Below are 26,447 nucleotides of genomic sequence, written 5' to 3' on the forward strand. Positions count from 1 at the left end.
TTGGCAACTGAGTCATGTGTTTACATTTTCCACTTACGCCAGAAAGGACTTAGGAGATTCTGCAGAATATATAAAACAGCACGGCAATGACATGGGTAAAGGAAAGTAGGGACATTACAGGATGAATGACTTGTGGAATGGAAAGTAAACACAGTGGGCCCTCGTTTATCGCGGTGGTCAGCCCAGGCTGCCTGATGAAGGACTTTGCCGGAGGGGATTCTGTCTTCACACAGTCGTCCCCGCCACTCGGCGCTGGGCGCTCCCCAACGCCACGGGCCCTCGGAAGCGGGCGGGGGGGGGGGGAGGCGGCGCTCCCCAACGCCACGGGCCCTGGGAAGCGGGCGGGGAGGGGGGCGGCGGCGCTCCCCAACGCCACGGGCCCTCGGAAGCGGGCGGGGGGGGGAGGCGGCGCTCCCCAACGCCACGGGCCCTGGGAAGCGGGCGGGGAGGGGGGAGGCGGCGCTCCCCAACGCCACGGGCCCTGGGAAGCGGGCGGGCGGGGGAGGCGGCGCTCCCCAACGCCACGGGCCCTGGGAAGCGGGCGGGGGGGGGGAGGCGGCGCTCCCCAACGCCACGGGCCCTGGGAAGCGGGCGGGGGGGGGGGAGGCGGCGCTCCCCAACGCCACGGGCCCTGGGAAGCGGGCGGGGGGCGGGGAGGCGGCGCTCCCCAACGCCACGGGCCCTGGGACGCGGGCGGGGGGGGGGCGGCGCTCCCCGACGCCACGGGCCCTGGGAAGCGGGCGGGGGGGGGGAGGCGGCGCTCCCCAACGCCACGGGCCCTGGGAAGCGGGCGGGGGGGGGAGGCGGCGCTCCCCAACGCCACGGGCCCTGGGAAGCGGGCGGGGGGGGGGGAGGCGGCGCTCCCCAACGCCACGGGCCCTGGGAAGCGGGCGGGGGGGGGGGAGGCGGCGCTCCCCAACGCCACGGGCCCTGGGAAGCGGGCGGGGGGGGGGGGAGGCGGCGCTCCCCAACGCCACGGGCCCTGGGAAGCGGGCGGGGGGGGGAGGCGGCGCTCCCCAACGCCACGGGCCCTGGGAAGCGGGCGGGGGGGGGAGGCGGCGCTCCCCAACGCCACGGGCCCTGGGAAGCGGGCGGGGGGGGGGGGCGGCGCTCCCCAACGCCACGGGCCCTGGGAAGCGGGCGGGGGGGGGGGGAGGCGGCGCTCCCCAACGCCACGGGCCCTGGGAAGCGGGCGGGGGGGGGGGAGGCGGCGCTCCCCAACGCCACGGGCCCTCGGAAGCGGGCGGGGGAGGGGGGCGGCGGCGCTCCCCAACGCCACGGGCCCTGGGAAGCGGGCGGGGGGGCCGGCGCCCAGCGCCGAGTGGCGCGGACGACTGTGTCACTCATGATTTGGTGACTGCCAGGGTTACGGGTGCCTGTTATGCGCCAGGTGCTTTTCTGGAGGTTTTAGTATCTGCTGAAGGGGTGCCCTCAAGGCGGAGGTGCTGGGAGGTCCAGGGGTGTCCCAGGTGTGGAAGCATTTCCACAGAGAAAGGCTGCTGCCTGATAGCTTACCCGCCCCGTCAGCAGCTGGCCTTCTTTAGGGGTGAAGGCAGCGGCTACCTCGTCTGCTCACTGGCGAGAGGCCGCCTGCTTCGCGGTCTCCCCAGGGGAGCCGCGCGTGGCGGGGACTAGGCGCCGCGCCGAGCTGGGGAGGATCTGGTGACGGCGGAGGCTCTGAGGTTTCTCATTTGCCAACGTCATAGGGCCTCTCGTGTCTTGAGTTTTCTATTATAAGGCCGAGCAGACGGACCAAAGAAGCTCTGCTAGTTTGTGAAATGTACATCTACCTACCCAAGAGCAAACAGGTTGCTTCCTTTTCGCTTTAAGGGGATCTAAGGAAAACCTTGTTTTCATCGAGTTGCCACCTTTCTTGGAGGGAACAGCTCGCACCGCCAAAATCGGCGCCTGCGCACTGCGAGCGCGGGCCTGGGTCGCGCGTGCTCGGGTCAGTGGGTGTGCGCACGCGCGCGCGCCGATCGGCCTGCCCGCCCGCTCCTCGCCCCACCGTCTCCAGGCGACTGCGCACGCGTGGCGGTGAGGAGACGCGCGAGCCCCTGGGGTCGGCTGTGCTTTCGCGGTGCGGTTAGGGCGAAGGGGCAGTGGACTGCGACCCGCGGAAGTCCGTGCAGGCTGGAGGGTGTGGGGAGGCCTGGCTGCAGCGGGGCGTCGCGCAGCGATGACGTGAGGCCCGGAAGCTGGTTACACGAGGGCAGGACTGGGCGTTCGTGATCGGGTCTCAGTGGACACAACTTGCACTACTTTCTTAGCAACTGGAGCGCTGTGGGAGGCGGGGTGAGTCCCTGAACGGAGACGGGAAGGAAGCGAGGGCGGCGGCGCTCCGGCGGCGGGGAAGGGCTTCTCGCAGTGAGCCGGTCGGGGCACCGGGCCCTGCCCGTCCTCGGCGCCTCCGCCTCCCCAGGTCGCTGGCAGGGACGGCGGGAGCGGTGCGACCCGACGCGGGGCGGGGCGGAAGGCTGGCTGTAAGCGGAGTGGACGCGGACACGGAAGAATTGCACATGCCTTTGCAGACTATATAGTTACGTTGAGTCAGGGACTGTTTAAAGGTACAGAAGGTGACCGTGCAGCCCACCCCTGCCGAGCTGCACGCCACAGCGCCCTGCTCGACTCGTGCTGTTCTTCCCCATCCTCTCCCCCGGCCTCCCTTCCGTCCCCCACCCCACCTGCGCAGCGCCTCTGACAGGCTCACTACCCCACCGCGGGAGAGCAGTTTCTCAGCCCCCTAGCGCTGTTGACATTTCGGGTCCCATGGTCCTTCCTTGTGGAGGGTTGTCCCATAAATTGCATGCAGTTCACCAGCTTCCCTGGCCTCTACCCACTAGATGTCAGCAGTACCCTCCGTAGTTATGACAACTAAAAATGCCTCCAGACTTTGCCAAACGTTCCCCTGTGGGGCAAATCTTACCTGGTTCTTCTGTGAGTGCTGCGAAAGGCTCACTGGCAGCTTCATAATATAGCACAGCACTTCCCGACTCTTGGACTTGAACGTCTGTTTCACAAACCCACTTGGAAAACTCTACATAATGATTAAGTAGTGACAAGTAAAAGAATAAGCACATTAAAACTACAGTTTGTTTAATTTAATCCTTAGTGATGTGTATTAAATAAGCATTTCAGTTTTTGTAATTAGTGATGCATTCTTGAACTCCCTCCAGTGATGTAGGAAGCAGTCAGTGATTGCTAATATTGGAGCCCCTACTCCAAACACCTGGAGAGGTGTTCCTCCATTAATCTTATTGTCCAGCATGTATTTCATTTTTATTGTTTATGGTCTGTCTCTATCTCATGAAAATGTGAGCTTCAAGAGGACAGGGACTTTGATTCCCATTGCCAAGACAGTGCCTACTACAAAGTAGTGCCTCAGTGAACAATTATCAAGTGAATGGATTTGATCGGTTTTAAAATAAACTACTTTTTTTTTTTTTTTATCCTCATCGAGGACATTTTTCTATTTTTTGTTCAGATAGAATGGGAGGGAGAGAGAGGAAGAGAGAGAGAGAAACATCGATGTGAAAGGGACACATCGAGTGGCTGCCACCCACACAAACAACCAGGCCCCGGGGACAAACTGCAACCGAGGTATGTGCCCTTAGCGGGAACCGAACCCAGGTCTCTGGACCGCAGGCTGACGCTCTAACCGCTAAGCCAAACAGGCCAGGGCAAAATAAACTTCTTTTTTAAAAAATATGTTTTCATTGACTTTTTTGGAGAGAGAAGGGAGAGAGAGAGAAACGTCGATGTGAGAGAGAAACATTGATCCACTGCTTCCTGCGTGCCCTACTGGGGATCAAGCTGGCAACCCAGGCATGTGCCCTGACCAGGAATCAAACCTGGACCTCTCAGTCCATGGGACGACGCTCAATCCACTTAGCCACACTGGCCAGGCTAAACTTTTTTTTTCAATCCTTCCAAGGATGTGTTGTTAATTGACTCTAGAGAGAGGAAAGAGGTAGGGGGAGAGAAAGAGAAACATCAATTGCCTACCCTATACACGCCAGTGGAGGATCAGGCTGGCAACATGGGCATGTACCCTGACCAAGAATCAAACCAGCAACCTTCTGGTGCATGGGAAGATGCTCAACCAGCTGAGCTACATGGGCCAGGGATAAATTTAATTATTTTTACAACAATGAACTGTTCTTTAGAATTCTTTGTTTTGTAGGTAGTCAACTGGTTTCTTTTTATGGTTTTCATGTTTTATTTCTAAATGGCTTGCTAACAGGTTTCAAGCTGCAATTTGGAAAGTGCTTCTTAGTATTAATAAAATAAAAATTCAGGTATTCCCGTCTACATCAACATATACATAAATGTGTGTGTATAGGAATGTATATGGAATCACACACACTTTGTCCTTCAGCTCTTCTAGGCTTATGCAGCTTTAGTCAGGAACAGCCTGTACACTTCAAATCTGCCAGGGGACACTGGATTTTAATAGTTGCCTGGTTCTTTTCCCAAATGAAAGGAACTTTCGATCCTGAAATATCAAACCAAATGAAACCTTCTAGTGGTTTGTAATTAGTTCGCTGTGCTGTCTCAGTCTCTCTCAGTTCAGCATGCACACACTGTAATTTGTGGAATTTCCACTTGGAAATGCTCCAGCCTAATAGCTCCTGGGATGCGTTCCTGGAAATTCTGATTTTTTCAGTAGATTAAAATGACTCATGTCTTTTTTTATTCTTTTTTTTTTTTTGGTAAATATTTTTTTCTTTTATTGATTTTAGAGAGAGAGAGGAAGGGAGAGAGATAGAAACATCGATGACAGAGAATATCGACTGGTTGCCTCCTGCACTGGGTATGTGGCCCACAACCTGGGCATGTGCCCTGACTGGGAATCAAACCAGCGACCTCTTGGTGTATGGGTTGATGCTCAACCACTGAGCCACACCGGCTGGGCTAAAATGACCCATTTCAATCCTTCAGTACTCTGGAGAGGGATTAATTGGAAGCCATTTCAGACACTTTTTACTTACAAAATCAAATCCACAGTTTTATTCTGATATGTAATACACATTTAAGAAATTATTGTGTGTATTCCTCTCCAAGCCCATCCCTCACTCCCAGGAGGAACCTCTATCATTAATCTTGCATTTTTTATTCACTTGCTTTTATCTACGTGTTTCAGAACTTCATGTAAGGGGACTCTTTTTTACTATATGTATTCTGTTCATTGTAACTTACATATTCTTGAGATGCAAGATGATGCCCTGGTGTGTCAGTAGTTAGTACATACCAGGTTTTGTTTATTGTAGGATCTTAGGTGGAAAGGCTGGCTTTTTTATTTTGAAAAGGGAACAAAGCAGCATCAAGAAGCATTCTCATTTTAAATAGCTTGTCTATCTTTTGGATATCCTCCTGTTGCCTGTGGTGGCTCAGGCCTGAGGCCAACACTGGACCAGATACACCCATATAGGTCTTGGAGTAGAAGGGAAAAACATGACAGAGCTCTTGAATAATTTTTGCTGACTTTCAACACATCACTTGCTATAAGATTTAGACACAATGTTTTAAACAAATAGGATGCTCTTCTTGTGCCCAGAATAACTTGATTTATAAATATATTTGGTTCCTGTGTAATAAGGAATTTGACCTCCCCCAAACAGGTTTGGCTTTTGACAGATAGACACTTTCCCAATAGAAATGGCTGTTATTCATGGAGGGCCCTCAGGCCATATCAGCCTAACCTCTGGGACTGGGACGGGAGCTGGAGGCTGACTTCAGCCACGTGGGCAGTAACTCAGTTTGTTCATGGTAATGCCATGAAGCCTCAATGCAAACTAGACACTGATATGCACATATGGATGCCAGAGGGTAGTGCCTGCTGAGGGCAGTGGGAGCTTCCTGCTCGGACCTTTCGGGACTCTGCATCTCTTTCTTACTGACTCTGATTTGTACCCTTTCCGTAATAACTATAAAATTACCCTTAGTTCTGTGAGGCTTTCTGGAAAATCACTGAAATGAGGGTAGTTTGGGGAGCCCCTGAACTTGCAGTTCTTGTCAGAAAGATTTGGGGCAGACATGGTATGTCTTCAGGGCTATACCTTAATTTTGCAGAAGTAATTGTGCCTGGCTATCAGTTCCTACAAAAACACCTTCCTTTTCTCTGTGTTTTACTTACTTCTTCTCTTTCTCCTAGTTGTCCCTTTTATTTTTCACATCTCTTCCTGTGCTCCTCTGTTTTTGTTTTTGTTTTTTTCCCTTTATTGATTATAGAGAGAGATGAAATGAGAGGGGGAGAGAGAGACAGAAACATTGATGAGAGAGAACATTGATCAGTTGGTCACCTCCTGCACACCCCCCAGTGGGGATCGGGCCCACAACCTGGGCATGTGTCCTGACCTGGAATCGAACCGGTGACCTCTTGGTGCATGGGTTGACACTCAACCACTGAGCCAAACTGGCCAGACCTTTGTTTTTTGTGGGTTGTTTTTTTTTTAAATCAGTACTTTGTTTATCCTATCAATAACACCCAGCAGCCTTAGATGACCTAAACAGTGATTTTCAAGTAGAAAAAGATTTCTGCTACAGGGAATTGACTGAAATGTCTGCATATGGCCACTGCAATACCAGAAGAAAGCAAAATGTCTTTAAAAATTTTGTTTAGCAAGGAATCATAAAAGTCTAAAAATCTCATTTGTAAAAACTGAATACTTTTAAAGGAAAACTGAATTTGTTAAACACTAGTGTAGTGGATGACCTCTGTAGATGTTTGATCTTATTTAAATATGAGTGTTTTCCTTTTTAACAAAACCTCACTTTCAGTTTGGATCTTTACTGTGAGATGAACATTTTAAAATTTTTATTTGATGGGAAGAGGTACCTTTACTTGTTTATTTGCATTTCATAGACAATTTGTGAGATGAGTGACTTGGAAGATGATGATGTCCCCCAGCTTTCTTCCCATGCCTTAGCAGCTCTCCAGGAGTTTTATGCTGAGCAGAAGCAACACACCAATCCATGTGGAGATGAAAAATACAGCGTTGGGAGAATAGAAGAGAATTGGGTGAGTAAATGCATTCCATATCTATCAGGAAATGGTGGTGTGGAATCTGTTCTGGACCTAGTTCAGTATTTGTCTGTATCTCACCTGATACCAAAGCTGTGTCACCTGTCATTTCGGAGCTGATGACCTATTTGGGAAACTAGGACAAAGAGCAGTCCAGGAATTAAAAAAAAATTTTTTTTTATGTTTTTTATTGATTTTTTTTTAGGGAGCTAGAGATAGAAACATGATGTGAGAGAGAAACATCAATCGGCTGTCTCCTGCACGCCCCCTACTGGGGGATCAAACCTGCAACCCGGGCATGTGCCCTGACTGGGAATCCAACCGGGACCTCTCAGTCCATGGGACAGTGCTCAATCCACTGAGCCACACTGGCTGGGTGAAAAAAAAATATTTTTTTAAAATCCTCACCTGAGGATACTTTTCCATTGATTTTCAGATAGAGTAGGAAGGTAGGAGGGAGAGAGAAGGAAAGAAAGAGAAAGAAAGAAAGAAACATCGATGTGAGGGAGACACATCGATCCGTTGCCTTCCCCACAACCCCAACCAGGGCTGGGGATGGAACCCTTGGCCAGAATTGAACCTGTCTTTAGTCTGCAGGCCAACACTCTAACTGCTAAGCCAAACCGGCCATGGCCTTCCCCCCCATCTGAGCAAAATATTGAAAAATGTCCTCGGGTAAGGATAAAAATAAATAAATAAATAAAAAATAAATAAAGATGCATCACTTAATAAAGCCAAATAAATCTTTAAAAAAAATTTTAAAGTAAGTAAAAAAAGATTTTTTGTCATTAACTTTTGGCATCTTAATTATGATGTGTCTTGGTGTGAGCCATTTGGGTTCATCTTGTTTGGGATTCTGTGCTTCCTGGACATGCTTGTCTTTTTCCTTCACCAGGTTAGGGAAGTTTTCAGTCATTATTTCTCAAATAGGTTCTCAATCCCTTGTTTGCCTTCTTCTCCTTCCGATACTCCTATGATGCAAATGTTGTTATACTTGATATTGTCCCAAGTGTCCACTGAACTATCCTCATTTAAAAAAATATATTTTTTTGTTTTTGCTACTTTTATAGGGTGTTTTCTCCTACCTTGTATTTCAAATTGTTGATTCGATTTTCTGCTTCATACTACCTACTGTGTATTCCTTCTAGAATAGTGATTTTTTTTTTGTCGTTAATCCTCACCCAAGGATATTTTTCTGTTGTTTTTTGTTGTTGTTTTTTTTAGACAGAGTTGAAGGGAGGATGGGAGAGAGAGAGAAAGAAACATCGATGAGAGAGAGAGAGAGAGAGAGACACATTTTTTATGGTTTCTAATGTCCTTTTTCATGCTTGCTATCTTTTGGTTGACGTTCACCAGAGTTCATTCTTTCTTCCCCAAAGTTTCTTGAGTGTTCTTATAACTATTGTTTTGAACTGTGTCTGGTAGATTGCTTGCCTCTATTTCATTTAGTTCTTTTTCTGGAGATTTCTCCTGTACTTTCATTTGGGGCATGTTTCTTTGTCTCCTTACTTTGGCTGCCTCTCTGTGGTTGTATGTGTGTGTGTGTGTATTAGGTAGATCTGCTGTCTCGATGGAGTTGCCTTATGTAGTAGGTGTCCTGTGGGGCCCTGTGGTGCAGTCTCCCTGATCATCTGACTGGGTGCTCCATAAATGTCCCTTGCTTGGCTTATGTGAGCCCTCCTGTTGTAGTTGAATCTTGATTGCTGTTGGTGTGTTCATGGGTGGAGTTGACCCTCAGGCTGGTTAACTGTGAAGATTAACCCCAACCACAGTGTACAAGCTATTATGCAGGGGGCTGACCCCATGAAGCAGAATTTATCCTAGTGGGGTCTGGGGCTTGCTGAGATTTTCCTGTGTGTATGCCTTTTGTGGAGCTAATTGGGTAGTGCTCTTTTGTGGTCTGAAGCCAGCTCCCGGGTGTGTTGGTTCTGAGGCCTCTTGGGAGAGACTCTGATGCCAGTCATTGTCAGATGCTGCCTGTGACCTAAGCTTCCTGTTTGGAGATACAAAGCAATCCATGGTTGGTGACTGCCTCTGGCTGGAACTGGGTGTGTGGGGCAGAGGCCAGCCCTTTTCATGTCTCCTCCCTTCTTACCAGTCTTGTTGTGGCTATGCTATAAATCCTTGCTTATAAGACTTCTCTTCAGCTAGTGTTCAGTTTGTTATTCAGATTTATTGTTCTATAATTTAGCTGTAATTCCAGTCTGGTCCTGGGAGTACTTAAGTGTGATTTCCACCTACTCCCCACCATCTTGGATCCCTGGCCTTCTGTTCATTTAAAGTAATTTCCAAAAATTTGGTTTTAAAAAGAAAAAGGAAAAAATTTAAATATATGCACAGGTTTAAATTAAAGGAACCACCCTGGCCAGTTTGGCTCAGTGGTTAGAGCATTGTGCTTTGGACCAAAGGGTCATAGGTTTGATTCTGGTCAAGGGCACGTGCCTGGGTTGCAGGTTTCCCTGGCCCAACCAGGGCTGTGCAGGAGGGAACCAACTGATGTGTCTCTGTCAACATCAATGTTTCTCTCTCTCTCTCTGTACCTCCCTCCTTTCCACTCTCTCTAAAAAAATCAATGGAAAAAATTAAAATAAAATGGATTACCTTTTAAAAATAAATTAAAGGAGTCCTGGCCAGTTTGGCTCAGCGGTTAGAGCATCGGCCTGCGGTCCGGAGAGACCCGGGTTCGGTTCCCGCTAAGGGCACGTACTTCGGTTGCAGTTTGTCCCCGGCCCTGGTTGGTCGTGCGGGTGGCAGCCACTCGATGTGTCCCTTCACGTCGATGTTTCTCTCTCTCTTCCTCTCCCTCCCTCCCACTCTATCTGTACAAAAAATGGAAAAATATCCCCGGGTGAGGATTAAATAAATAAATAAATAAAAGGAAACAAATATATGCTAATTCTAAACTGATTTGAACTCACCCCTCTGTTGCAGCAGTTGAGCCAGTTTTGGTACAGTGAGGAAACTGCTTTGCGGCTCGCCAGAGAAGTGATCGCAGCTGCTGGGGAAGGCGGAAGGTGAGATGCAGATCCTGTTTCTCTTTAGTTTTCATCTAAATGACTATTTTAAATGTCCTCCTAGATGAGAAATGGTTTGTAAGACGTCTGAATCATAATCTGAAATATTTGTAGTTCATGGTTTGTAGTATGAGTAAGAACTGTTGCAACCAAAGTTTAGAACACCCAGAAATGTACTCATTGCAGGGTTCTTATCTCTGTCCTTTATTCTTTTTTTTTTTTTTTGTACAGACAGAGTGGGAGGGAGAGAGAAGAGAGAGAGAGGGAAACATCGATGTGAAAGGGACACATCGAGTGGCTGCCACCCACACGACCAACCAGGGCCGGGGACAAACTGCAACCGAAGTACGTGCCCTTAGCGGGAACCGAACCCGGGTCTCTCCGGACCGCAGGTGGACGCTCTAACCGCTGAGCCAAACTGGCCAGGGCTCTCTGTCCTTTATTCTAACATTTGCTCCTGCTTCTTTCTTCTATACCCCTACAGTTTGCTTTAAGAGAAAAAAATCTTAATACTTATTGACGTTTTAAGAATGTAGGTTTTGCCCTGGCCGGATGGCTCAGCAGTTGGAGCATTGGCCTATGGACTGAAGTCAACTCCTGGTCAAGGGTACGTACCTGGGTTGCAAGGTTTCATTCTCAGCCCCAGATGGGGTTGTGAGGGAGGCAATCAATCAATGTATCTTTCTCATATTGATGTTTCTCTCCTCCTCAACTCTGTCTGAAGATAAAAATGGGGGGAAAAAGTATCCTTGGGTAAGGATTAAAAATAAAAAAGAATGTAAGTGTTTTTTTTTTTTAACTTGGTTTTTATTTTTATCAAAACTTTACATGCATAACATCCTGGCTGGTGGCTCAGTTGGTTTGGATTGTCCCATACACCAAAAGGTTGTGGTTCAATTCCTAGTCAGGGTACATACCTAGGTTGCAGTTCAGTCCCGAGTCAGGGCACTCACAGGAGACACCAGTCAGTGTTTCTCTATCGCTCTCTCCCTCTCTCTCTGTCACAGTCAATAAACATATCCCTGGGTGAAGATAAAATAGCACTAAACTCTACATGCATATAATTTAAAATCAAATGGTCCTAAAAGGCCATTTCCAAAAAAATACTCATTTCTAATTTTCCCCCTCGGCCCACTCCTCCCCTTTTCAGCCCCCTTTTATTCACATCCATATTTGTAAATAACATGTTTGTTGGCCCTTCTGGGGTTGTCACATTTGGACAGTGTTTCTTGACTTCTCACCAATGAGAATGAGGCTTAACTCTTTCGGACTTGACCATTTCCTCAAGTGCGTGCTTTCTGTCTAAGCTCCCAATACAGCCGTTTCCTGATTTGGGCTAGAACAGGGTCTATATTATGAGAACGTAATGTTCTCAACAGCTGAGCCTTTTACTTTTTCCTTACTGTAAAATTTGTCATTTTTCCTGAAGAAAAAAGCCTCCTTTTTTTTTTTTTTTTATCCTCACCCGAGGACATTTTTCCATTTTTTGTTCAGGTAGAGTGGGAGGGAGAGAGATGAACAGAGAGAGAGAGAGAAACATCCATGTGAAAGGAACACATCGAGTGGCTGCCACCCGCACAACCGACCAGGGCCGGGGACAAACTGCAACCAAGGTACATGCCCTTAGCGGGAACTGAACCCGGGTCTCTCAGGACCGCAGGCCGATGCTCTAACTGCTGAGCCAAACCGGCCAGGGCAAATCCTCCTATTTTTTATGATTGTGTCCATATCACTTATTAACCCTCATGTTCTCCCCCAGCTGTATATATATCCTGTCTATAAATGCAAAAATATCTCAACTTCTTGAAAAAAATCACCTCACGGCTTTATCCATCTGTTCTAAGCTGTACTGGTTGATTTCTAGCTTTACTACAACTCTTCTCTTAGTGTCTCCCTTCACCATCATGCTGAGGGTCCTTTTCCCTCTTTTATTCTGGGTTCCTAGTTTCCTGCACCACAGTTCTCAGTTTGCAGCCTTAATCTGGGTTGAGTCCATCCTTCAATAGCTTCCACAAAAAGATATGTGGAAGAGAAATTTTTAAAACTTTCATGTATGGAAATACCTTTATTCCATTCTTACTATCCATTGTAATAGTTTCGTTGGATATTTAATTCCAGGTTTTGAAGACATTGCTTCACGGCCTCCAAGTATCCACAGGCATTGTTGAGAAACCCTGGCTTCTGAGTTCTTGTAGGAAACCTGCTTTTGCCTTGCTCAGTGCAGATGGGATTCCCTCGCAATCGCCAGTGTTCTGTGTGTCGGTGGAGAGCACTACCCCCTTGTGCTGAGTGGGGTGGGGAGCCCTGCCATTCTCATTTCCTCCAGTTCGGGAAAATTGTCTTAGGTTATTTCTTTGATTTCTTCCCACTGTTTTTTTCTGTTCCTCTTTCTAGAACTTCCGTAAATCGAATGTTGGACCTGATCTACTTTTCTTTCTTTTTTTCCATCTATTGTCTTTTTTACCTTACTTTCTGGGAAAATTCCTCAACTTTATTTACTAAACTTTTGCTGGGTTTACCATTTCTGCTATCATATACACATAATCATTTATAGCTCTCTTTTGGGGTTTCTGAATATTTTTTATTTTTTATTGATTGATTTTTAGAAAGAGAGAAGGAAGGGGAGAAAGAGACATCAATTTTTTTGTTCCACTTATTTATGCATTCATCAGTTGTTCTAAACATTTCTTTATTATTGTATCTAATTCTTCCTTCTGAGGATATTAATTACAAGACCTCTTTTAAAAATTTCTTCTCCCCATATAGTCTGTTTACTCCAACATGCCTTTCTGTTCATTTATTTTGGTCTGTAATATTAGAAGTTTTCTTAAATGTCTGTTGACCTTCACTGTCTGCTCATGTCAGGTCTGAAAGCTGTGGCACGTGGCCGGGCTTGTCTGCTTGGTCTCTGCAGTTGGGTGACCTGGGTGAGCTGTTTCCTAGGGAACCCCCAGGTCACTCTGTCTGGGTCTTTCCCCCAAGGCTGGTCAGAGCTCTGGGAACAGTCTTCAAATTCCTCCCTGCAAGTTATGTGTGTCGTGACATCATCTTGGGGGCACATGGAGAGGGCTGGAGGGTCCAGCCCCCAGCAGGCTTAACTTAATCCTTGTCATTGCCACACACGTCACATTACCAGCTGTCCTGGCACCCCTGTGTCCCTCAATGCAGAGACCACCCGTCCAGCTCTCTGCCTGTTATGGAGGGGTGGGCACCTGGCAGCCTGGGACAGGGGGGAGAGTGCTGGGAAGGACTGTCTTGTTCCATGGGCCCGCTTCTTCTTTTTTTTTTTAATCCTCACCCGAGAACATTTTTGCATTTATCTTTTTAGATAGAGCAGGAGGGAGGGAGGGAGGAAGAGAGAGAGAAACATTGATGTGAGAGAGACACATCGAGTGGTTGCCACCAACACGACTCCAACCAGAGCTGGGGACAAACTGCAACCAAGGTACATGACCCTAGCGGGAACTTAACCCGAAGATCTGGTCCATGGGCCAACGCTCTAACCGCTGAGTCAAACCGGCAGGGCCAGCCTGCTTCTTGAGTTACCTGCTCTGCAGCATCCTGAGCCTTGGAGGGTGATGGACACAAGCTTCTCCTCAGCGTTACTGGCTGCCAGTTCAGGGTTTGATGTATTGGGTCTGCCAAGTCAGATACCACTCTCCACTGCATTCCAGCTTTCTGAGTGTTTTTTTTTTGTCTCTTCTCACATTCTCTTTCTTTTGTAGGCTTCAACAAGAGAAATTGTGGGCTTTCATGAGAATGCAGATCTACATGAACGGGTCCCATCCAGCACCTTTAACTGGACATCCCATGTTTCCCTTTCTCCTGTTCTTTTTCTTTTTAAATTGTATGTCGTTGTTTATTAGGTTTTTCTTAGTGACTGTTTTTACCTGTATTTTCTTTTTTCATTAGTGTGAGGGCTTTGGATGCAACTTCTCTTTCTGATCGGCGTGCTCAGTATTCTCAGGAGCTGTGTCATAATCTTACAGGAGAGTAAAATGGGAGTGTCTGCGGCACTTGCTGCTGTCCCTGCCCCCAGGTCAGCACTCTGTGAGGGCCACCTTGTTCAGTTCCCACACCTCTATGAGGTGGTTACTATTACATTCTTCATCCTAAACACAAGCAGAGGCTCAAGACATTCAGTCACTTGCACCAGGTGACTCAGGTGAGCTGCCCTCGGACCCCACCATTGTCCCCTAGGGTCACCATGCCCTGCTCCCTCCTTGCATTCCAGTCGCCTTTCTGCTGCCTGTGTACATCCTTCAGAATATTAGAGGATTCTGCTGGCCGCCTCTCAGGTTTATTGGTTTATTATGGGTCTGGTTGTTCCTTGTTATCTCAGACCAGTGAAAATGTCCTGGCTCCACACCCTTGCCCTTGCCTTCGCCTGTCTTCCGAACTCTGGCAGCAGCCTGGGCTGGGGCTCTGGTTGCCCCTGTCACCTAGACTGAGACATGTATGTTCCCACAGAAGCGTGTGTGACAGCACCTGGCTGTTTACACTTCAGGTGTGTTTGGGCCGAGCAGCCTGTGCAGCTGGCCTGGGCGCCTAACCTGCACGTGTTCAGAAACGAATCTCACAGGTGTAAAACTGAGCTTAATATTTAGATTGTAAAAGAAGTACTTTTTTTTTTCTGAACTTTTAATATTTCTTAAAGATCAAAAAGTCACACACTACTAGCTTAATGCTCACAGTAATCCTATCCAATATTTTCTAAATGATTTAAGAACAGAAAACCCCCACTCCCTGCAAGACTTCTATCACACATCACTCCATATTTATCACGTATCCTAACATATAAAACATTTCATTATCTAATTGAAACGATGTTTATTTTAAAAATCTCCTTCAAAGAGAAAACCACCACAAACACCTCAATATAATCAAATGGGTACTTGGAGTTTGACAACGAACCTGAACTTAACCCCTCTTCCCAAATTTAATGAGCCCTTAATGACAGCCAGCTATAACATGATACATCAACCAATGGAATAGTTACTATGTCCCAGGATCACTCAATACATACAGGTGTTTGGGTATAAGCTCTACTGGGTGCTGTCTATGAAAGGTAAGACCTCTCTGGATAGATACAGTCAGAAAGGCAATTAAATACCATTCCCTGCGGAAATACTTCAAAGGGGGAAGCTTTCAGCTTAGTTTCTGAATATATAATCAACTCATTAAGGCAGTGTCAGCCCCTCATTAGCACTCAACTCAGAGAATTTCTTGGCTGTCTCATGAAATAAGGGTTTTGATAACTCTTGTCAGGAGTGTAAAACAACTTTCCTTTCCTGATTTACTGGAGAAAGCCAGAAAATTTGACTTGTAAAGTAAGACAGGAATTGAATTGTGGATCCCGCTTCGTCTGGTTGCTGGCAGCAGCCAGTGTGTGACGAGGAGTCGTTCGGCCAGGCTCCGAGGAAAAGCAAAACCTGGGAGAGTTTTGGCAACAGTTGTAGCTGGAGACTGCAGCACTTTGCGAGAAAGCCTCATTCTTCCATCCGCTGGATCACGTCCAAAATATTTCACCTTGGGCTCTGGCAGAGGGAAGGCAGACTTGACTGGAACTGTGTGGGGACACTCGGGATTTGGAGGGTGCTCAGAGCTTTTGCTGAGTGCAGCCACTCAGGACTGTGGTCATCTTACTCCTTCCCAGGGCCCTGGGGAGAGGCGGGGGCCCCTCCCTCCAAGAAGTACTTTTTTGAATGATAATATATATGCGTGATGAAAATCTAAAAGTTATAAAGGGGATTAAGAAAAAGTCAGTCTCCTTCCTCATTACCTCCAGGCCCCTGGTTCTCCTCCCATGAGGTAGCCGTGGTCTCTGTCTCTTGTGCCTCTGAGCATATGTTCTCATTCATGAAAGCGTCTTTTTGCCCCATTTCCCTGGTGTGATGGCCACATAGTGTTCCATTGTAACAGAGGGACCACAGTCAACTCAGTAGTTCAGTATGTGTTACTTCTAGGTTTTTTAGCAGTTGGTGTTAAGTATTGGGACATTACCTACCCTTTCATAAACCGTAGGCTGCTGGTAATAATTTCCTCATAAAAAAAAGCAGCAGAGCCCTGGCCGGTTTGGCTCAGCGGTTAGAGCGTCCGCCTGCGGTCCGGAGAGACCTGGGTCTAGTTCCCGCTAAGGGCATGTACCTCGGTTGCAGTTTGTCCCCGGGCCTGGTTGGTCGTGCGGGTGGCAGCCACTCGATGTGTCCCTTTCACATCGATGTTTCCCTCTCTCTCTCTTCCTCTCTCTCCCTCCCACTCTGTCTGTACAAAAAATGGAAAAATGTCCTCAGATGAGGATTAAAAAAAAAAAAGCAGAAATTCAAAGTAACTTTTCCCCACTGAGACCTATAAATGTTCTTTATGGAAAACTGGAGTTACTAAAACAGTTATTTGGGGTTTTCCTTTCAAGATTATAAATATTGCAAAGTAACTTCAAAATATTTAGTTTAAGACTAAAAATATTTGATGTAAATATTAAAGGAACATGAAAATAGGTAAATTTAAATTTAGACTTTGAGTTACCTAACTTTGCCCTTATATGTGCCTAATGTTTTACATTTTTTACTCTATAAAGCACATTTATCCCTTTCATACCTTAAATTATGAATTGCAGGTGTGTACCCACCAGGTTCTTGAGAAGTGAGGCAGGCAGCTTCTCGGAGCGGACGCTGTCACACCAGGCGCAGCACTGCTGTCAGGACGGCCGAGCACAGGGTCGACGGTCCTCAGTGGGGCTGCCTGCGCCCGGCTGTCTGCCGGAGCTCAGCTGCATGTGCGCACTGTGTTTTCCAGGGTGGCCTGTGTGAGCACCCCCACTGTCTACCAGAAGCTGAGAGAGCTGCGCAGGGAGGACATGGCTGTGTGCGTCTTTGAGTACGACAGGAGATTCGCCGCTTACGGAGAGGAGTTTGTCTTCTACGATTACAGCAATCCCCTGGACTTACCTGAAAGCATCGCAGCTCATAGTTTTCACCTCGTCATCGCGGATCCCCCGTATCTTTCTGAGGAATGTCTCAGAAAAACATCAGAAACCATCAAGTACCTGACTCAGGGCAAGATCCTGCTGTGCACAGGTGAGGTGCCGGGCGCCGTCCCCGGGAGGGGTGGTGGTGGTCAAGCTGCAGAGGGTCTCCAGAGCTGTAAGAGATCTTAGAACTCAGGTCCGAAATCCACCAACCCACCACTTACTGTGTGACCTTAAACAGGTTATGTAACCTCTCTGTGCCCGTTTCCGCTGGCTGTCTCCCAGGGCTGTGGGGACTGAGCCTGACACACGCTGGGTGGGGCCCTGTCCCCAGCCAACAGATGCGGCCTCTGCCCCTGACGCTGTCTGTGGGCCCAGCGGGCCCAGCAGGCGGGTGCTGGGTCGGGTGTGTTGTGACAGCCGTGTTCCTTCTGGTGAGACTGATGCACACTATTTCCTTAAGGTGGATGTGCCGACGCTTGACCCCGAACTGAAATGTGACTGCCTCTGTAGTCTGGGCCGCCTGCTGTCCAGGCCCTGAGCTGCTGCCCCATTCCTGTGCCCAGCTGTGGCCACGCTTCTGCCCGGAGCCCGGGCTGAGCAGCAGAGCTGTTCTTCCAGCTGTCAGGCTGTGCACTTAGTCAGAGCTCTGTCCACTCAGAGCTGGGCCACCCTCTGTGCCAGCTGTCAGGCAGGTCTGGCCTCAAGAGCACAGGCGTGGTTTTGAGGGATAGGTTAAAAAATGTAACAACAGACAAAGAAATATGTGAAAGAATCAGAAAGGTGGGCTGGCAGAGTCAGGGGCTGTATCTCAGATCCATGGGCTTTCTGGGCTGAGCAGCATTGTGGCTTCAAGGGCAGTCAGGAGAGAGGCCCATACTGGTGCCAGTCAGAGTTGGCATTTTCTTTTTTATTTATTTATTTACTAATTTATTTATTTTTTAATCCTCACTTGAGGACATTTTTGCATTTATGTTCAGATAGAATGGGAGGGAGAGAGGGAGGAAGAGAGAGACACATCAAGTGGTTGCCACCTACACAACCCCAACCAGGCCGGTGACAAACTACAACCGAGGTACGTGCCCTTAGCGGGATCTGAACCCGGGACTCTCTGGTCCGCGGGCTGACACTCTAACTGCTGAGTCAAACCGGCCAGGGCATCTGCGTTTTCTTTTTAAGTGTCCATCCCCAAAGAGAAGGGATCCAACTTGTCTAAAGTAGTTCGCTTTAACTTTGTACTGAAAGGGCTCATGGGGGTGAGTGGACGGAGCGTGTGGACAGTCAGGTGCTGGCACAGGAGGGCAGGGTGGGGGAGATGCACTCGGAGATGAGGCTGAAAGAATGAGCTGTGATCTGCACATGGGAGGGCCCTGGGCTCCCACCTGGCAGTCCTTGCTGCCGCGGCCTGAGAACAGGTGCTTGGCGCCATCTAGGGTGCTGTCCAGGGGGTGCGCAGTGAAAGACAGGCACGGGTGAGGACGGGGCTGAGGGAGAAACTGGATTTGGCTGGTGTGAATATATTCCTATCAATTCGCAAGACTGGATGTTCATGAAAAGGGGATTCTTTTTTTTTTTTTTTTGTTAATCCTCACCTGAGGATAGTTTTCCATTGATTTTTCTTTTTTTGATATTTTGTTCAGATAGAGAGGGAGGGAGAGAGGGAGGAAGAGAGAAAAAAACATCAATGTGAAAGAGACATATCAAGGGGTTGCCACCCACAGGACCCCAACCCGTGCTGGGGACAAACTGCAACCGAGGTATGCAGTTTCGGTTCCCGCTCCGAACCTGGGACTCTCTGTTCCGTGGGCCAACACCCTAACCGCTCAGCCAAACTGGCCAGGGCTTGATTTATTTTTTTGGATGGAGATGGAGAGAGAAAGAAACAATGATGTGAGAGAGACACATCAATTGGTTGCCTCCTACACTACCCTGACCTGGGCTGGGGATCCAACCTGCAACCCGGGTATATGCCCTTGACCAGGGAATTATTATTTTTAAATTACCTGAGAATATATTCTTAATCACTTTAGAGAGAGAGGGGAAAGAGGAGAGAGAGAGAGAGAGAGAAACATTGATTGGTTGCCTCCCACATGCACCCAGCTGGGGTTAAACCTGCAACTTAGGTATGTGCCTTGACTGGAGGTCAAACCCGCAAACTTTGGTATACAGGACAATGCTCCAAACAACTGCGCCATCCAGCCAGGGCAACACCAGACTTTTTTTCTTTTTTTAATCTTCATCGGAGGATATTTTGCCATTTATCATCAGATAGAGTGGGAGGGGGTGAGGGAGAGAGAAACATTGATGTAAGAGAGACACGTTGACTGCTTGCCTCCTGCACCACCCAATCAGGTCCAGGGACAAAACCGTATCCGAGGTACGTGCTCTTGACCGGAGTTGAACCCGGGACTCATTGCTCCGCAGGCCAACATTCTAACTGCTGAGCCAGACTGGCCAGGGCACAACACCAGAGTTTAATAATTATTTTTGCTTTCCTTATGTTACTTTGTGGGATATAATCTGTTTCTAAAGCCTTAAGTATCTTAGCTTTGCAGAGACAAGAACACTATTAAATAAGGAAGAAAATAAGTAATTTACAAAAGTGTTGGAGAAAGTAAAAAGGGGTATGATGCACTGACCTCCACCCTCACTTGCTGAGCAGGATGGCCGCGTGGTGCCAGGGCCCAGGGTGCGTGGTTGTACTTGTCCTCAGGTGCATCTGGTCTGGCTCCTCAGGTGCCGTCATGGAGGAAGAGGCAGCGAAGCTTCTTGGAGTGAAGATGTGCAAGTTTATTCCAGAGCACACCCGGACCTTGGCGAACGAGTTCCGCTGTTATGTGAATTATGATTCTGGGCTAGACCGTGATGTGTGAATGCAGACAGTATATAATGCAGGAAAGGACCCTGTGTGACTTTATTGTCTTAGTAGATTGTGAAGCTGTGCCCCCCTTCCCTCCTCCACACTGGGCTCTTCCTGGCCTAATTCCCCAAATGAGGACATAGCTCCTTACTGAGGGCATCACAGAACTCGGGATTCTTTCCAACTTGAATTTGTGTAATTGTGGTTGGAAGAAATCTTAGAACCCATCTAACCTACTCTTCTCATTTCACATAGGTAAAAACACAAGTGTGAACAGCTCAGTGGCTTGGCCAATACCCGAATGGGACAGAACCTTGGCCTCTGCCTTGGACCCTGTGTCCCCCTAAAATGGGCTCGTTGTGACTCTGCCCATGGACCACTGAGTCTTCCTGCAGCCCTCTGGGAGGGTCATAGGGCTTGTGAGGAGCCCCTCCTTCACCCAAGCCCCTCAAGGAGACACGACTTGCCCCAGGAACCAGTGTCCTAGAGCCCCCTGGTTGTCTCCTGCTCTCCCGTTTCTTGGAGGACAGGGTTGCAGCCCAGGTGCCCTCCACCCACCTTAACCCAGCATCCCATTAGGGCTGCAGCAAACCTTCCACGGCGCCTGGAAGGGAAAGTGCCCTCTGGAAACAGACGCTGAAGCCAGCAGGCGTGAGGAGCGTGCAGACTCTTCTGTGGCCCCCGCAGGACCCACAGCCCAGGCAGAGCGCTCCTCAGCAGCACAAGGGGCACTGCCGCCCGCGCCGCCCGCACCTCGGGTGGATTCCCAGGGCATCGCGTCCCAAGGTGACACATTGCATTTCCATTTATGCAAGAATGTTGTGCAATGGAGACCAGAAGCTGGGGGGGGGGGCGGTCTTTGGGGTGCTAGGGCTGTTCTGAATCTTGATCCTGCAGTGGTGAGATAAGTCTGTACACATGACAGCATTTCACAGAGCTACACACACACACCCGGCACCCTGCTGAGGCTGGCAGCGTCTGTGTCACCTCCCCTACTGGCAGAGCTGCTGGGTCACACAGGACAGTGTCACTGGGGGCTGGGCGGAGGGTGCACAGGCCTTGAGTATTTTTGCAATTTTCTGTGAATCTACAATTATTTCAAAATAAAAACAAGTAACTTCCCTCTGGGGAAGGCTTTATAGACTCCCCACCTCACATGACTTACTTTAGCTAACAACACAAGGGGCGACACGTGTCACTTCCCGTCAGAACCTCCTTTTCCCTCTGACATAACCAGCCGCAGTCCGGACAAGCCACTGGGCTGAGTGGGTCCCTGGCGGAGCCTGACTGCAGCGGACCTGCCCCGGGTGGGGAGGGAGAAGTACACCTGCGGGGGGGAGAGGTCACTTGGAGCCTGGGACCTGCCCTGGGTGGGGACGGAGAAGGACACTCGGAGCCTGGAACCTGCCCCGGGTGGGGAGGGAGAAGGATACCTGCCCAGGGGGACACTCGGAGCCTGGGACTGCTTCGGGGCAGCAGCTCGGCAGAGCCACGGACCGGGTTGGGCAGGTGCAAGCTGCTCTGCTGTCTTAGCTCGCAGGTCACCCTTCGGATGGGCTATTTACGTAAAGATTGCTCAGTATTTTTATGAGATGTTTATATTTTTATCAGTCATCAGCACCTGAGACCTGAAGTGTTTGGTAAATGTTCTTTTAAAAAACAACCCCTGCCAAGGACTTCGGTCAAGAGGGCGAGTAGGTAAACGCGGTCTGGCCTCTCCCACAACCACATGGAAATGACATTTGAAACTACAGCACAACCATCATTCAGAACCGCCTGGCATCGAGCTGAATGGAAGTCCTACAACTACGACAGTAAAGAAGCCGCACTGAGATGGTAGGAGGGCAGAAGGGCTGGTCCCACACCCACGTGTGGTGGATAAAAATCAGGAGAGACCTTGGCTGTAAAACCAGCGGGAATGAGGCTGAAGGAGGCTGAGGCTGCAGGAGCCCCAGGCAGCTCCTCTCACAGGGCCCACACACGGATTTACTCAGACCCCCCTCCCTCTGGGCTCCAGTACAGGGGAGTCAGATTGAAAGGCTCCAAAGACATACAGGGAAGAACTGAGCTGTTTGGCAATGGAGCGAGGGCTGGAGAGGGGGCTTTCTTCGGGACAGATGTGCAGTCAGAGGCCTTTGTTCCTTTGGTGAGCCCTTGCCCGGGGTGGCAGACACCCGCCATATCTGGGACTCCAGCAACCTGGCTCACACTGTTTGCCCCGCCCTGCTGACTCCCTGAGGCCCCGCCCCACCCAACTTTTGGGCCCACCCAGACTGTTGCCAGTGGCAATCTAACAGATGCAGAGTTCAAAACACTGCTTATAAGGATGCTGAAGGAACTTAGTGAGGACCTCAAGAGCATAAAAAATGAAGGATGCACTAACTGAAATAAAGAATAGCTCTGGCTGGTTTGGTTCAGCAGGTAGAGCGTCGGCTTGCAGACCAAAGAGTCGAGGGTTTGATTCCAGCCAAGGGCATGTACCTTGGTTTCAGTTCGGTCCCCAGCCCTGGTCAGGGTTGTAGGGGAGGCAACCAATCATTGTGTCTCTCTCACATCAGTGTTTCTCTCTCCCTCCCACTCTATCTGAACATAAATGGAAAAAATATCCTCAGGTGCCCTGGCCGGTTTGGCTCAGCGGTTAGAGCGTCGGCCTGCGGTCTGGAGAGACCCGGGTTCGGTTCCCGCTAAGGGCATGTACCTCGGTTGCAGTTTGTCCCCGGCCCTGGTTGGTCGTGCGGGTGGCAGCCACTCGATGTGTTCCTTTCACATTGATGTTTCTCTCTCTCTGTTCCTCTCCCTCCCACTCTACCTGAACAAAAAATGGAAAAATATCCTCGGGTGAGGATAAAAAAATAAAAATAAAAATAAATCCTCAGGTGAGGATTAAAAAAAAAAAAAAAGAATAAATTACAGGGTATCAACAGTAGAGTAGGGGAAGCTGAGAAGCAAACCATCAATCTGGAATATAAGGAAGCAAAAAACACCCAATGAGAACAGCAAAAGAAAAAAGAATACAAAAAAATGAGGATAGTGTAAGGAGCCTCTGGGATAACTTCAAGAGACCAACATTGGCATCTTGGGCGTGCCAGAAGAAGAAGAGAGAAAACAAGAAATCGAAAACCTATTTGAAACAATAATGGCAGAAAACTTCCCTAACTTGGTGTAGGAAACAGACATACAAATCCAGGAAGCACAGAGAGTCCCAAACAAGACAAACCCCAAGAGGCCCACACCAAGACACAACATCAAAATGCAAAAGACTCAAGACAAAGAGAGAATCTTAAAAGCAGCAAGAGAAAAGCAGTTAGTTACCTTCAAAGGAGCTCCTGTAAGATTGTCAGCTAATTTCTCAAAAGAAATTTGCAGGCCAGAAAGGAGTAGCAAGAAATATTCAAAGTGATGAAAAGCAAGGACCTACAACCAAGATTATCCTGCAAAGCTGTCATTTTGAATTGATGGACATATAGTTTTCCAGACAAGAAAAAGCTAAAGGAGTTTATCATCACCAAACCGGTATTATATGAAATGTTGAAGGGTCTTCTTGAAGAAGAAAATAAAAAATATGAACAGTAAAATGGCAAATAAATTTATCAATGATTGAATCTACAAACAAAATGAACAAGCAGAAATAGAAAAAGACTCACAGATACAGAGAACATTTAGCTGGTTGCCAGATGGGAGGGGAATTGGGATGGGTGAAAAAGGTGGAGGGATTAAGAAGTACAAATTGGTTGTTAGACTGATGAACCTCAAAAGGAAGCAGAGAAGGAAGGCAGGAAGAGATAAACCAAAGAATTTATATGTATATATGAATAACCAATGGACCTAGACAGGAGGGGGGTGGTAGCGGGGAGAAGGGGGTCAAATGGGGAAAAGGGGGGACATCTGTAGTACAGTCAACCATGAAGTTAATAAAAAATAACCCCTATCATACTATTTCCTTAAAGAAGCAGTTTGCTAAAAATTCCCTAAGGAGGTAACATATCATGCGTAGAAATATAACATGTAATTTAGGAACTGTATGCAAGTAGCAGAATTTTAGTTGGTCTATAAATTTAGCATTTAAGATGAGAGAGCCCTGGCCAGTTTGGCTCAGCGGTTAGAGTATCGGCCTGCGGTCCCGAGAGACCCGGGTTCAGTTCCTGTTATGGGCACGTACCTCGGTTGCAGTTTGTCCCCGGCCCTGGTTGGTCGTGCAGGTGGCAGCCACTCGATGTGTCCCTTTCACATCGATGTTTCTCTCTCTCTCTCTCTCTTCCTCCCACTCTGCCTCAACAAAAAAATGGAAAAAATGTCCTCGGGTGAGGATAAAAAAAAAAAGAGAAACCTTATTTGTCCATGGGGGTAAGAGAGGGAAGGGGCAAAGCTTAACTCATGTAAAAATGTAATTACAGCCCAGCCGGTGTGGCTCAGTGGTTAAGTGTGGACCCATGCACCAAGAGGTTCGATTCCCGGTCAGGGCACATGCCCAGGTTGTGGGCCTGATCCCAGTGGGGGGCATGCAGGGTCTTCTTGAAGAAGAAAATAAAAAATATGAACAGTAAAATGGCAAATAAATTTATCTCAAATAAATCCATGTTCTCTCTCATCGATGTTTCCATTTCTCCCTCTCCCTTCTTCTCTCTCTAAAATCAATTTTAAAAATTAAAAAAAAGAAAAAAAGCTCCTGTGTCTTTACAAAACAAACACACAAAAACAGTTAAGTAGACGGATGTGCCCTCAGAGGGAAGCACAGAAAAAGGCAGCCTCACAGGTCTAAGGATGGAAAGCCAGTTCCTTCCACTGGGAATGTGCTGCCTTTTAACAAAGCACGTAAACTAACAACACAACTAATAAAATGGTGACGTGCCCCATCCGCACAGCTCCCCTCACCCGCTCTCGTGTGACTGTTCATGTCTGAGGGATGGCCGGATGAAGGTGCACAGCAGTGGTGACTGAAACCACCCAGAGCACCAGTCTGAAAAACAGTTTTTCTTTTTAAACTGGATTTTTAAAAAAACAAAACTTTATTGATCTTTAAAAAAAGAGAGGAGGGGAGGGGAGAGAAACATCGATTTGTTGTTCCACTTATTCATACAGTCATTGGTTGTTTCTTTTATGTATCCTGAGGATTGAACCCACAACCTTAGGGTATTGGGACACTCTAACCAACTGAAGTACCCAGCCAGGGCTTTGGATTTCTGTTGTTTTTATCTGAACTGGCAACAAAAGGTTGCTCTGCATCTTCGTGTCTGGAAAAGTGTTCTAGATGCACCACCACTAGGGCTACCTTTAAAAAATTCCCACACTGTACAGAGAGCTGTCCACAGCTACTTGGAAAATCCAGATGCTGCTCAGCAATGTGTTTCCATGCACAACTTCTATTAACAGATGGTAAACATTGCAAGTCCTCTCAGTGAACCTTGCATCCAAGTCAAAGGGAGGCTGACGGAGACACGGGAGCTGAAGAGGTTTCCATCTGTGACAGCTGACACCTGGAGTGAACATAAAGAAAGGGCACTTCTCGCCCTGGCCAGTTTGGCTCAGCAGTTAGGGCCCTTGGACTGAAGGGCTGCTTGTTCAATTCTGGTCAAGGGCACGGTACCTGGGTTGCAAGTTCAATCCCTAGCCCTGGATGGGGTCGTATGGGAGGCAACCAATCGATGTGTCTCTTTCATGTGTCTCTTTCACCTTGATGTTTCTCTCTCCTTCCCTCCTTGCTACTCTCTCTCACAATCAATGGGAAAATATCCTCGGGTGAAGATTAATACTAAAAGGGAGGGGTACCTCTTAGCTTGGGTGGGGTGTCACAGAAGAGCAGAGATTGACTTTACATGACTACCTGATCTAAGACCAAATCAAATCTTAAATTTCTACCATAAAATTAAGATAAAGTGAAGACTTTAATATACATATTGTTTTCTCTAAAACTCATGCCCTGGTTTGGCGCAGTGGTTAGAATTTCAGCCTGCAGATTGAGGGGTCTCTTCAAGGGCATGTATCTGGGTGGCAAGTTTGATCCTTGGCCCTGGTCAGTCGTGTGGGAGGCAACCAGTCGATGTGTCTCTCTCACATCGATGTTTCTCTCTTTCCTCCCTCCCTCCTTCCCTTCCACTAAAATATCTAAAAAAAACAATGGAAAAAATATCCTTGGCCCTGGCTGGTTTGGCTCAGTGGTTAGAACTCTGGCCCAAGGACCAATGAGTCATGGGTTTGATTCTGGTCAAGGGCATGTACCTCGGTTGCGGTTCATCCCTGGCCCTGGTTGTGTCCCTCTCACATGGATGTTTCTCTCCTTCCCTCCCTCTGCATCTGAAGATAAATAGAAAAATATCCTTGGGTGAGGATTAACAACATAAAACTCAGTTGAGCCCATCAGAGAGACATACACACAAGCAACATACTTTCACCAACGTTTTAATGATTTAAAAAGAACTCACTTTTACAAATCATTGTGTTCAGGGACAGACTTCCAACCTAAGGAAGAGTAAGGGCTCAGCTCATTGCAGTGTGTAGAAAAAGAGGCTTGACACTGCTTTCTGGAAATGGTTACATTAGCTCACTTTCCCCTCCTCCTTTGTGGCTAGTTCCAGAAGCCCTTAA

The 26,447-nt window shown here is 48.2% G+C and overlaps 1 protein-coding gene across 3 annotated transcripts; it reads left to right on the plus strand.

Annotated features, from left to right (window-relative positions):
- The first annotated feature begins 2,116 nt into the window (after nt 1-2,116).
- On the plus strand, nt 2,117-20,651 carry EEF1AKMT1 (EEF1A lysine methyltransferase 1). Of its 3 annotated transcripts, none has more exons than XM_036252872.1 (5): nt 2,117-2,295; nt 6,866-7,021; nt 9,959-10,038; nt 16,834-17,114; nt 19,742-20,107. In XM_036252872.1, exons 2-5 carry the CDS (start codon nt 6,878-6,880, stop codon nt 19,876-19,878), a joined length of 642 nt encoding a protein of 213 aa, XP_036108765.1. In that variant the 5' UTR covers nt 2,117-2,295; nt 6,866-6,877; the 3' UTR covers nt 19,879-20,107. The 3 variants fall into 3 exon arrangements, with proteins under 3 accessions (XP_036108765.1, XP_036108764.1, XP_036108766.1); XM_036252871.1 differs by having other exon boundaries at nt 2,127-2,295; nt 9,956-10,038; nt 19,742-20,106; XM_036252873.1 differs by lacking the exon at nt 19,742-20,107 and adding an exon at nt 20,121-20,651 and having other exon boundaries at nt 2,129-2,295; nt 9,956-10,038.
- Nucleotides 20,652-26,447: the final 5,796 nt, after the last annotated feature.

This window comes from Molossus molossus, unplaced genomic scaffold, assembly GCF_014108415.1.
Source record: "Molossus molossus isolate mMolMol1 unplaced genomic scaffold, mMolMol1.p scaffold_m16_p_10, whole genome shotgun sequence".
In the NCBI taxonomy this organism is placed as follows: domain Eukaryota; kingdom Metazoa; phylum Chordata; class Mammalia; order Chiroptera; family Molossidae; genus Molossus; species Molossus molossus.